At 37.6% G+C, this 12,662-nt stretch overlaps 1 protein-coding gene across 2 annotated transcripts in view; it reads left to right on the forward strand.

Annotated features, from left to right (window-relative positions):
* The window catches only part of LRP2 (LDL receptor related protein 2), a 116,875-nt gene that overhangs the window by 98,478 nt on the left and 5,735 nt on the right, over positions 1–12,662 (forward strand). The window contains exons 65-75 of one of the 2 annotated variants that reach the window (XM_064660950.1): positions 503–634; positions 2,293–2,436; positions 3,218–3,383; positions 5,271–5,399; positions 6,075–6,295; positions 6,734–6,910; positions 8,506–8,625; positions 10,538–10,628; positions 11,205–11,272; positions 11,431–11,551; positions 12,311–12,440. In XM_064660950.1, coding sequence (XP_064517020.1) covers positions 503–634; positions 2,293–2,436; positions 3,218–3,383; positions 5,271–5,399; positions 6,075–6,295; positions 6,734–6,910; positions 8,506–8,625; positions 10,538–10,628; positions 11,205–11,272; positions 11,431–11,551; positions 12,311–12,440 — 1,499 coding nt within the window. The remainder of the gene's footprint in view (positions 1–502; positions 635–2,292; positions 2,437–3,217; positions 3,384–5,270; positions 5,400–6,074; positions 6,296–6,733; positions 6,911–8,505; positions 8,626–10,537; positions 10,629–11,204; positions 11,273–11,430; positions 11,552–12,310; positions 12,441–12,662) is intronic. The other variant, XM_064660951.1, reaches the window with a different exon arrangement.

Below are 12,662 nucleotides of genomic sequence, written 5' to 3' on the forward strand. Positions count from 1 at the left end.
TTAGCAGATGCTTCCTGAAAAGTTTTGCTGCTGAATCATGTTTTCTAACACGCAGGCCTCATTCAACAAAGAACTGGCCCCACAGTTCAGACTTGTTTTAAGCTTTTGGTGGCTGTAGATACATGTTTTTGCTCTACAGCATATAGGTTTTGTCCTAGGGACAGAAATTTGATGGGGTTTGATCCTCCTAAACACCTCCAGGGATGGTGACTCCACAACCTCCCTGGGCAACCTATTCCAGTGCCTGACCACCCTAACAGTGAAAATTTTCTAATATCTAATCTGAGTCTCTTCTGTCTCAGCTTAAGGCCATTTATTCTCCTCTCTCAGTTTAAGACCATTTGCTTTGGTCCTCTCACTGCAGGCATGTAGAGGAGACCAGCCCCCACCCCACTGCAGCTTCCTCTCAGGTGGTTGTGGAGGGTCATGAGGTCCCCCCTGAACCTCCTTCAGGCTAAACAAGAAAGAAAGCTCTAGGAATCTTTTCTCTACTTGTGTTTAGATATCAACGAGTGTGAGATCTTTGGAACATGCACCCAGGACTGCAAGAATTCCAAAGGAAGCTATGAATGTTTCTGTGCAGATGGCTTCAGGTCTGTGGGTGATCAACAAGGGAAACAGTGTGCAGCTAATGGTATGTTAACTGATAGCAAGATTGATTGCTACCTGTAAAGAGCAAGTGGAATATAGCAACTTAATGAGTATAATCCTCTCTTTTGTAGGAAGGGGATAATGAAAACCAGTCCTTTTTCTGTAAGATAGTAGCATCTGTGTGTTCCACCTATTGCATAATCAGGAAAAAAAGTGCTCATCTCTCCTTCCAATTGTAAACATTACAATACCTTGATTTGGATACTTGCCTTCCTTTCTCCTGAAGTTTTCTGCAAACAAAAACCGGTTATCCTGTGGTTGTCATCAGAAAGAAATTAATGTTGCCTATTCATGAAGTTTAGGTTTTCTCAACAAAATAGTGCACCAGAAAAAAATGCATTAAGCTGGTACAAATCAAAGGCAGTTTGATGACAGATTGCCATTCGTTGTTCATGGATCGATGCACACAAATAGAAGGACTTTGGCCAATGTTTAACATCAATCGTTGGCTTTTTATCATACCTCAGTGCAATGACCACAGTGTGTGGCAGTCTTTGAATAGGTAGAGTTGATTCAGAAAATAATAGTAATAGAATAGTAATAATAAAAATAAAGAGGTGATAGGAAAAAAGTGACAGTGTTATATAAAACAGAAACAATACTGTATTTAGAAAAGTATTTACACTTTAACAGCTTTAACAGATAAATGATAGAAATATGGTGTGCCTAGTGAAATAGTAAAATCTTCAGAACATAATGCCTGTGACCAAACCTGCATGCTACTGGAGATTTTGAAACTTAAAAATTATTTGTATTATGAAAAATGCTATGAGAAAACAATGTCTCCAGCTTTCCTGTCCGGGGGCCTAATTCAGCAAATATTTACTGCTGAGCATGAGGCTGGTAATGCAAAAGGATATTTGCACCTGAGTTTCTGCCTGGCTGCCTCTTTGTATGCCTGTGTCAGAAATCTAGTTCTTAGAAACCTTCCTTCATAGGATTTATTCAGGAAACATCTAGGCACACCAGGTTTTCAAGGCTAAATGATGGAAGATAATATGGTTGTAGCTGGTTACATAATGAAATTTGTGGTGCCTGAAGTTCTACTTCTATGTATGCCTGGAATTCTGCCACGCTTTGCAGTACAACAGCCCTCATAAGTGAGGGCCTGGTGGGACATTATTAGGCTAACTCCAAATTAAACTGTGGGCAGGAGAACATTCATCTGAATATGGAGACATTAAGATTTAAAGACTTTCAGGTAGAACAACTCAAGACAGGTCATGTCATAGGGTACTGGCACTTTATTTGTACTTTCAAAATTGTTTCCTGTACTTTGAGAGAGGAAAGTGGAAGCACATAGTGTGTAGTGGCAATCTATTTTTGAAATGTAAAGTGATGATATGCCAACAGTGTAATGTTTAAGAATTTTTAAGGAATAATCTCTTAATGATTATCTCTGCACAAGATCTGTGGTGAAAAGAATAATACTATCCTCACTGTTAAGCATTTTAATAGCTTTTAATAAATTTTGCAAAGCCAGGAAGTTTGAATAGCTCTGAAGCTTTAGAAGTGGCCTTGTGTTCTTCTTGTCCAGATAGGACTTGTGAAAATCCCAGTTTAGGCTTGACTAGAAGTGACTTTCTTCTGCTTCTTCTAAAATGAGAAATACATGAAAATAAATTCACGATCATTTCCCAGGTAATCCTCCATTGTTGCTGCTGCCAGATAATGTGCGGATTCGAAGGTACAATATCTCATCAGAACAGTACTCTGACTATATCGACAATCAGGAGCGCATCCAAGCTCTGGATTATGATTGGGACCCTGAAGGGATAGGCCTGAGTGAGTATGTTAATACTCAACCATGCAGTGGTTGGTTTAAAAAGATGCATTTCTGCAGTGTAGGTGTTTGATTTACACTGGAAGTCAAAATTAAACTAGATTAACTGGCCAGGTCTTGGTTGAATCTACCCCTCCCCTCTACTCATTCTGCAGCATCAGTGTGGTTTCCTTTGATGATTTAATTTAGTTTAGATACATTTTGCTCTGGTTTTCCTTTCATTTCAGTGTGAGTTTAGCTATGAAATTGTAGCTCTTTAGGATTATGCTGCAACAGAGGATTATTATAAATTAACCCCTTCTTTTCTTTTACCTTTTCAAATCCCCAAACCTCGCTCAAGTCTTACCAGAACTAATCCTTATACTAAGCAGGAATGGCTACTAGATCCCTGTATTAGCTTATATTTTTTGACTCTTCCTCAGGTTCTCTTTCTTTGCCATTTTCCCAGGGCCACTGTCCTGGGCCATACTTGCTCCTTAGGGTTATGAGACTCTAAATTACTCTCAAAATCCTATGTAAAGGCTTCAGAACTAATATCCTTTACTGTTGAAAAATATGATACATAATATTTCTTGGTAATCTAGATCAAGATGACTTTAGATGTGGATCTTATATTTGATGGATGGCTTAAAACTTTACACACTAACACAACGTAATTTAAATGAAGGAACGACTCTGTTATTCATAAATAAATGGGTCTGATAATTTCACATAAGAGCCTCAGAAAGATTAGAATTTTCAACAAATATGGAATTAACTAGACATTTGTCATCTTTTTTGAAGGTATTGTGTACTTCAGCATTCTGGGACAGGGTTCTCTGTTTGGAGCCATCAAACGTGCTTATCTGCCCACATTTGACAGCAGTAGGAACAATCCTACAAAGGAAGTTGACTTAAATCTCAAATACATAGTTAGTCCTGATGGGCTGGCTGTTGACTGGGTTGGAAGGTAAGTGCACTGAAAAGCTAGAAAAATGCTGTACATTTAATGTGTCAAGGATTTGATTGGGCAGTGCAAAATCCACTTTTTTCTTCCTTATGAACTGTCTCCGAAGATGTCTAGTGTGAAGGTAGTTCAGTAAGCTGTCCTTGCCCAGGCAGCAGGTTAATAGGTCCCATGCATGCAGCTGACTGCATCACATATTTTCTGAGGAAACTCGCCTTACTCTACAACTGGCAGATCAGTTGTGCATCAGTAAAGTGCTAATACATCAGCCTTCATGTCAGATGGATTCTTCTTCAATGACTTAGGTAAGCTCCAGGGAACAAACTTTTTCTGCTCTTGGAAGGAAAACCTCCCCGATCCACAATGTAATTTATCTTTGCTCCTTTCTTACCAACCTTGTACTATATGAGCAACCCCAAAACAGAAACAGCTCTGAAGTTTGATGAATAGATGTGTTTTCTCAGAAAGTAGTTACATTTTTGTAATCATGTTCTTATACAGAGTTTTTTCTCCGTTTTATTGGCTGTGGATTTTTTTAGGCTAAAGCATGGTAATTTTTTTAACTTAATCATAGAAATATTAGATCACTTCTTATATTTACTACCTCGGGAAAGAGCTGGGAGAAAGTTAGGCATGACTTTTGGGAGTTTGACTCTGATGTTGATGGCATCATTTATTTGCAATGTAACTTTTAAAGGATGTGGTGGACAGACATAGCTGAAGTTCATTTGCTATCATGTTGAGAGGATCCTGATGCTTGTAGATAGGCACTATGAAATGTAGTCTGCGTAGTCTATGATTCTGTTTGAAGCTGAATGGACAGACATGAGTCAAGCTTCTGAATGCTGTTGCCAGATTTTGGATGTCCCTGGTATAAATCATGGTAGCAAAAAAGAAGTGAAAAATTCACTCTTTTCTTCCAGCAGTTTTAAAATGTGACAAAGATATATTAAGGTCTGGGATAACCTTCAGAGTATTTTGCTGTTTGCATCATCAGCTGGAGGCCACCTAGAAAACCAAATGTCTCTGAGGGCTAAAGGGAGTGTCTAAGTTTCTATTCATAAATCTAAATGGTCATGAGAGCAAGGATAAAGGGTATCTATCACAGGGATCCCTGGTGAGGCTAGCACCTTCAGCACTTCAAACATAGTGTTACACTGATTTCAGATCATGTTGAAACTTATTTTAAAAACCACATTTAATTGTCTGCACATATTCCCAAGCCAGTTATCAGATAATTTATTCAGTCAGGAGGCACTGTGTGATTAGTGAGTGCATAATAATGTTTATTATCTAGGCTCAAAAATATAATAAAGCCATGATGATAAAGATAAACAAAATTCAAGGAAGATTAGACTGAGTGCCCTGTTTATTAGGACTAAAAGCATTTGCATCTGATGTGGTACCAATTTATTTATTAGTATCTTTGTCATAAGACAAAAATCTAGAGAGAAGCTGTGAACTAATAAGCCAGACACCTTCAGAGCTGCTGTGAAAATTACATGGTAAATAAATTTTTACTGGTAATGAACCTCATCGTTCTGGAAAGCAGAGTCTTTAAAGATGCTTATTAGCCACCTCTTCTGCTTAAAAGTAACAATAAAAGTGTTCAGTATCCCTTCAGTGAAGATTATTTGCCAGGTAACAGAAGTAGCTGCAGAAACTTTGTCAGAGGGAAAAACTGGTGAGCCAATAGATCTCTTTTGCTAAACTCACCTATATTTAGGACCTGTATATTCCAAACTGAACAAGTTCGGATGTAATCAGTGGAGTTTCATTATATGAATTTTGCTTGGGTTATATATATTACTTCTTCTTAAATTTTTTTTTATTCCTCTTCCAAGTGTAAAATATTTACTTTTGGAATGTTTTGTGTCTTACATAATTCAGACATCTTTACTGGACTGATGCAGGGACTAATCGCATAGAGGTGGCAAAATTAGATGGACGGTACAGAAAATGGCTTATTTTTTCTCTGTTGGATCAACCAGCAGCTATCGCTGTCAATCCAAAACGTGGGTAAGTATTACAGGACTTAAAAGAATTGTTTTCAGTGCTATTCAAACCCAAAACCTTCTGCAATGGTAATTTTTCCAGGAAAGACTAAGGGAATATTCTCTGGAATTTTTCTTTAATAATGTTGCGAAGTTTGCATGGGAAAGTATTTTGGATTAGATTTCACGTGGATACTTGTGTTGGTGACAAGGCCAGGCAGTTCAAATAAGAATCTGTGTGTGCCCACCAAATTTCTCTGTTACTCCTGAAATAGGGAAATAGATGGGAATGTCTCTTTACCAGCTCCAAGCAATACAGACATAGGCTCCTTTGCAGGGGAAAGGAATGTAAATGCACTGGTACATTCAACAGCTGTGCTTGCTACAACTAGTATTATGTGATGGATTAGGAGATACTGTGATATGTGCTTCTCTCAGTTGGGGTAAAGCAGCATGGCTTCCTGAAGTTGCCTGGATGCTGCAGCTCTGTTGTGACTGATGGATGTTCTTCTGGTATTTATCTTCTCTACTTAAAACAAGCTTGTTCAGTGAACTCTCTGTGACCTTCCCAAAAACATCTGCAAAACATAGGGTGTTGAACAGCTTTTTGTTCCACAACTGATCTTTTCCATGAGACTCCAAAGGATATTCATGGCAACCAAATTCTGAACTATATTAAATTCTGGTTCTGTCCTTTCAGGCTCATGTATTGGACTGATTGGGGAAGGCAGCCGAAGATTGAATGTGCTTGGATGGATGGACAACAAAGACAAACCCTGATCTCTGAAGACCTTGGCTGGCCAACAGGTCTTTCTATTGATTATTTGAACAATGATAGGATCTACTGGAGTGATTCTAAAGAAAATATTATTGAATCTATGAGACCTGATGGGACAGACAGAACCATTGTATTACATGGAGGTAAGAACTTACTATGCAATTAATGTAATAGTAACCAAGATGTGTGCTAACAAGCACTTGGGCTTCACAAGTGGGGCTAGATTTGGGAGCTTTTCGAAGAGTAAGTCTTGGTAGTGTTTTCTTCTTTGTAGAGGGATAAATGGCACACCAGGTTCAGAGCTCATGATGCCTGGTAACTAGACTCCCTGAGGGTAATTTACATGACCCTAATAGAAGACAATGTGGAAAATCGGCTTCTTGCTTTTTTAAAGTATGTAATTCAGTAGTCTGCAGGACCAGGGACTTGAAGAGGTCAGGCACATAAGGTTGTAAATATATAGCTGCAAATGTCTTAAAATGAAATGATGAGATAATATATTTAAGCTGAAGAACAGCAGTTTTGTCACTCCTGCTGGAGATTTGCTTGCTGACGGTCTATTGTTTGGTTCCTTTGAGAAGTAGGCAGTCCATACAGCCTTGATGTCTTTGAAGGCCATTTATATTGGATAGCTAAAGAACGAGGAGAAGTCTGGAAGAAAGATAAATTTGGAAATGGAGAAAAAGTGAAAGTGCTGACCGTGAATCCCTGGCTTACTCAAGTGCGCATCTATCACCAGCACAGATACAACCAGTCAGGTGGGTAATCAGGATCCCAGTGAGCCTTGCTTTGCTATGAGATCAAAGTTGGTATCGATGTATTCAAAGAGCTTATAATCTTCTGATAATGTGTCTATCAGTATGTGATAATACTAGTTTCTGAAAACCTAAAAATTAAATAGAGGCTGGCAAGTATTTTCTGCACGTGCAAAATTAAATCAACAGTGGAACACCACACACTGCTCTTTCGAGTCCCTTAGTTCTAAGTTATGACCTTGTCCTTTCTCTTTTTCCTCTCCATCTTGGAGTTGTCATAGAGATGGCAGTTACAATATGCATTTATCCTGGCAAAGTGCTGGCTGTTTAATACTGCCTCTGAGGGGGATATTTCAGCTTTGACATGGGTTGTGGGCAGAATGGAAGCTTCAGGTAAAGTTTATCAGGACACCCTCCCATTGAGTCATAAGGCTCAGAAAGGACCCCCTTTCTTTCTAAACTCCTTCTCAGAAAGGAATCTAGGTGTGGCTGCTCCAATCCTTATCCTGGACTTGTCAATAGTTTATGTGTAAAGGATTATATAGGCATAATTGAATCTTTATATGACTTCATCCTGCAGGATTTAGGATGGCAAACCAAATATGAATAAAATATTTATTTAAATTGATGATAATAGTTATAATGATTATAATAAAATAATTTAATCAGAATTATTTACTATACAGTATAGGTAGTCATAACTATAACTACTAGTATAGAACACTATTTATTAAAATAATAATTTCAAAGCTAGATTAATAATTATAAAGTAGAGCTTGATGTTGCTTATCCATACCAATGACCATGGGTAAAAGTCTTTTCACTCAGCCTTGAGTAGTAACTTGGAAGGACCTCTCCACTCAAAGGAGGAATCTCCACACACACTCCTAGAAGGAGTACATTGGAAGACCCTGCTGTTAAAAAGTGGAACTGTGTCTTTATAGTACAAAGTGATTGACTGTCAATCATATATTTCTAGACTAGCTATACCAGCTCAGCAGCCTTTAGATAAGTTATCAGTACTGTAACTTTTCAGTTCCTTTATCAGTAACTTTGCCATATCCACACCATTGTTTTTCACAGCCTCAGAAGGTTTAATTTTGGGATTTGTTGAGTCAGGTTGGTTTTAGCATTCGTCAGCACCAAAAGCAGTGTAAACCCTCTTCTCCATCAATCACTGATAACTTTTGCAAAGTAAAGTGTGAACTGTTTTACCCCTACTTAGGCAGGGTGTCCTGCTATAGCATGTCCACAATAATCACAGAGTAGAATGTCTGGAGGAGCCTCCAGCATACCCCTCATTAAAGGCATTCTAGCTTTCACAATCAGAAAGCTCCTTGTTGCTTGGGGATATTCAGTGTCTTCTTGGTGCTACACTGGCTCCCAACAGTCATTGTCTCTCCCTTAAGAATGTAAGAAAAGGCAGAGAGAAGGTTTTGGTACAAATGTGATATTTGGACATCAGTTCTTTTAAAAACTGGATCCGGACTTGTTTAGATTTTTGGTGTGTGTTGTTGACACTACTGACAATGGAATTGCCCTGCCTCACCTCTGGATTATGCTGCATTGCTCTTCAAATGTCTTTATCACTTTTCCAGTGCCTAATCCTTGTAAAGATGTCTGCAGCCATCTCTGCTTGCTGAGACCAGGAGGGTACACCTGCTCGTGTCCTCAAGGAACTCGGTTCATAGAAGGCAGCAGCACAGAGTGTGATGCAGGTAGAATAATTTCTCAAACTGGATATGAAAGCAAAAGAAGCTTTTCTTTAGGAATGCACATGCATTACTGAATTAGAAATATGGAAGGATGATCTAATAGATACTGGTAAGTCAGGACATCTGGCTTTTATTCTCAGTCATCACTGATTTGTGGTCATCTTGTGCATTTCCTTTAATCTCTTTGCATGTCATTTGTAAAATGGATATAGGTATATTACTCCAGCCACACCAGACCCAGCTACAAAATTGGTCATGGTTTCTGATTTTTGTTTTGAAATTCCAAAATATTTTCTTTTTTTTTCTTTTTTTTTAAATGCGCTTATTTCAGAACTAAGAATTTCTTATAACTTATTCTTAACAATTTTATTTACTATTTGGTAAAAGGTATTGTTTAATCAGTATAATAGAATATAATAGAAACTTAAAGCTTACAAAACTCAGAGTTTGGACAGAGATAACTTCTAGATAATTAGCATACTCTGGAAAGCCTTTTAAGAACTAGAATTCTGTGCTTGGTTGTTGCATTGCAGCAAAGCTCTCACAGTGCTTCTAGGAGCACCAATCAAATGGAACTTCTCAGCCTTCACTGAGAAGAAAGAGCATAACACTGCAGGATTTCTATTTCTCTCTGGCTGAGAGTCTGCATTCTTAGCTTACAGTGATGTGGGTGGTAGCCAGATGTCCTTGTACTTGTCTTTGCAACATCTTTAATATATTACGATTTATAACATTATGTCTGGCATCTTTCCTATGGTTAATATTCTCTGAATTATATTCTTTTTGCACTCAAAGAGAAAATGTCATAACTTTTTACACTACCTTACCTCTAAATTACATTTTCTTAATAATTGTTAATGATTTTTCCTATTGCCACATGGTGTGAGCTGCAGAAAGCGGAGCTAATTATATGTAATAATGAATGGAAGTATGCAATGTGTGTTTAAATTAGGGATCAATAACACTGTTGATTGCATTTGCTAATTGCTGTTTATTGCTCTGAGGACACTGATATTCTTTGCTGAAACTGATTTACATAAAACATGTAGGAATTAAGAAAACTGTGCCTGTGTACTGACCAAACATAGCTTTTCTATATACATTTGGTTTATTTGGCCCTTTCTTCATATTGCAGCTGCTGAGAAACAGCCTGTAAAACCTCTGCATTTGCCTTTTTTGTACTCCGTTTACTTTAAGAGAGTTTCACCTCTAAGGAACATTGTAGCAACAGACTTCCTCTACCTCTGGCTGATAAAAATTTTGGTACAAAAGTGTTATGATCTAACTTATCCATGTAAGATAGATTGCCAAAGTCCATCCTTAATTTATAGCCTATATTGATGGCTAAGATCCAGAGCTTTTCCTGTATTAACTGCACTTTTCTGAGAACATATCCTGAGCCCTTACTGAAGGCTAATACTATTTTTTTTTTCACTTGCTTCATCATTAGAATAATGCTCTTCCTGTATGTGCATTTCCATTCTGTGCTTTCCCTAATAAGTAAATGCATTCCCGTGTGGCCTTCTCTGTGCAACATCCGGCAGGCTGGATGGACAAAACAGATAAAGCATTGCTGCTTTCTGAATGGAGGAGTTTGAAGGGTGGTGGTGGGCTGTATTGTAGGAGCAAAGTAAAGGGAGCAGACGTACAGCTCTTGAGTTGACTATGCCTACTTTCTGCTGAGTAAGTTGTTATTTTCTGAGAACAGGTTTTACTTCAATTTAAATAAGCTGTTTTGGCGGAAAAATAGAGATAAGAGCAACAAACACATGTGCTATTGAAAACAAAAGTTCTGAAAAGTAGCCAGTGAGTTTGCATATGCAAGTTCTGTAGAGAAAAATAAAATGATCTATTGGTAGTACTTATTTTGTTGAGGATGTCTTGCCAATGCATGTGTGGCTTTTGGCTTTTGCAGCTATTGAATCCCCTCCCACAATGCCACCAGCTTGCAGGTGCATGAATGGAGGAACTTGCTATATAGATGAAAGCAGTCTCCCAAAATGCAAGTAAGTCCGTATGTTGTTAGGGTAGTCCTGGGTCAGACTGTGCTGATTTAATGTCACAAAACACTTAACTCTTTGAAATGTGTTGGACACACTTCAGAACATGTCATACGTCTGCCGGAGCATGTTTGTAACAACCACGGAAAAACACACATACATAAAAATATCAACAAATAAGTAATGTAAATGCATCAGTTTGTGGAAGAAAATCCTCAAGACACCAAATCCAAAAACCCAAAGGAAGGCAAACCACTGCAAATTCTAATAAAATGCTATACCAAAAAACTATAGCAATGGATAAGTACTGCTCAATAAATGTAGCTTGGAACAGCCAGCAGGTGCCACCAATGCTCCACTGAAACCAAATCTTTTGACTTCAGTGCCTGGTTTTCTGACTCAGCACTTTTTATTTCCACTTTTAATTCTGTGAATATAGCAGACATACTGTATTTGCAGTCAGTGAAATATATAATTACTGAACATGGATTTAAAATCTATGGCACGTAGAATATAATAATAAAGCTGATATCCCTAACTTCATAAAAGCTATTCAGTCAGTTGTCCTTCTTACGTTTACAGATGTTCTTATGGATACACTGGGAATTATTGTGAAATAGGATTGTCAAAAGGAGTCCCTCCTGGAACAAGTAAGATTCAAGTATATATTACCCTTGATATTTGAGCTAAAGAATGTATAATATCTCACCATGATACCTGTTCGGGGTCAAGCTTCTAATTCTCTGGGCCCTTTTTTGCACTGAACTATGTTTGCTTGAATGTTTGCTTATTCTTCTGTCTTTGATAGCAGCAGTAGCAGTGTTGCTGACAGTCATACTGATCATAATAATTGGAGTATTAGCGGTTGGAGGCTTTTTTAACTACAGACGAACAGGCTCCCTTTTACCAGCGCTTCCCAAACTACCAAGGTATGTTTTGAAGGCTTTCAGAGCTGGAATGTGTATGAACTGAAAATGTATGTTTGTTTCTAAATATTTCTGAAAAATCCGGTTTGTTTGCTGTGTGCCCATTCTGGTGGAATATAGGAAGTGCAGTGTTGCAGCAGTTCCAGTAGATTTTTGATTCAAGCAATATCATAGCTGATCATTATTGTGTAAAAAGGGACTGTTGTAAAACACTTCTACATTCTAAATTTGCTTTTAAATAATGATCAATATAGAAGACTGTTTACCAGATCTGGAACTAGATATTCAGTTGAAAAAGATACAAAAGACCATAGTTACATGTTTTGCTTTTTAAAAAAACTTCGTCAGAAGAAGATTCTGGCAAAGAGATCTTTTAACATAGAACTCCTGAGCTCATCCGCAACACTGTATTCATCTGTTTAAAAGTATGGTGCATGTGTAGTGAACTTCCAGCTGTTTCCAATGCCTGAGACAATATCTACTCTGCTGACAGTCATACTGTCCAGTGAAAACCAGCTTTGTGAAATATTTGATGGTTTAAATCAAAGGAAGATGAAGAAAATATATTTTAAATTATTTGATTTTTTTAAAAAACCAGTTGAACTAATAAAGGAATCCAAATTCTGGTGCCCTTGCTAGCTTGCTTATAGCCAGCAAAAATTACTTAGAAGAACAAGTAGAAAAATCTGTATTATAAGCCTTCTTTCTGTGTAACCTCTTCTTTCTTTATTTTGTTTTGGTTTGTTTGGGGTTTTTTTGTAGTTTAAGCAGTCTTGTAAAATCTAATGAAAATGGCAATGGGGTAACTTTCCGATCTGGAGCAGATGTGAGCATGGACATAGGAGTCTCTGGCTTTGGGGGAGATTCTGCTATAGACAGAGCAATGCAAATGGTAAGGTTTAGTTCTCAAATAATTTCTTTAATTTGTGTCCTTTTAGTGTAATTATTGGCTGATAGAGGGGAACCTTTTATGTAAAAATGACAGTGAAATGATACATGTATTCTAGAAAAAGATGTGAACAATGATCGATAGTTTCCTGAAATAGATTTGAAGGCAAGGACAAATGAAAGATGTTCTTCAAAATAATGTGACTTTTCCCAAGATTTATATGGT

This window comes from Pseudopipra pipra, chromosome 7, assembly GCF_036250125.1.
Source record: "Pseudopipra pipra isolate bDixPip1 chromosome 7, bDixPip1.hap1, whole genome shotgun sequence".
NCBI lineage: Eukaryota > Metazoa > Chordata > Aves > Passeriformes > Pipridae > Pseudopipra > Pseudopipra pipra.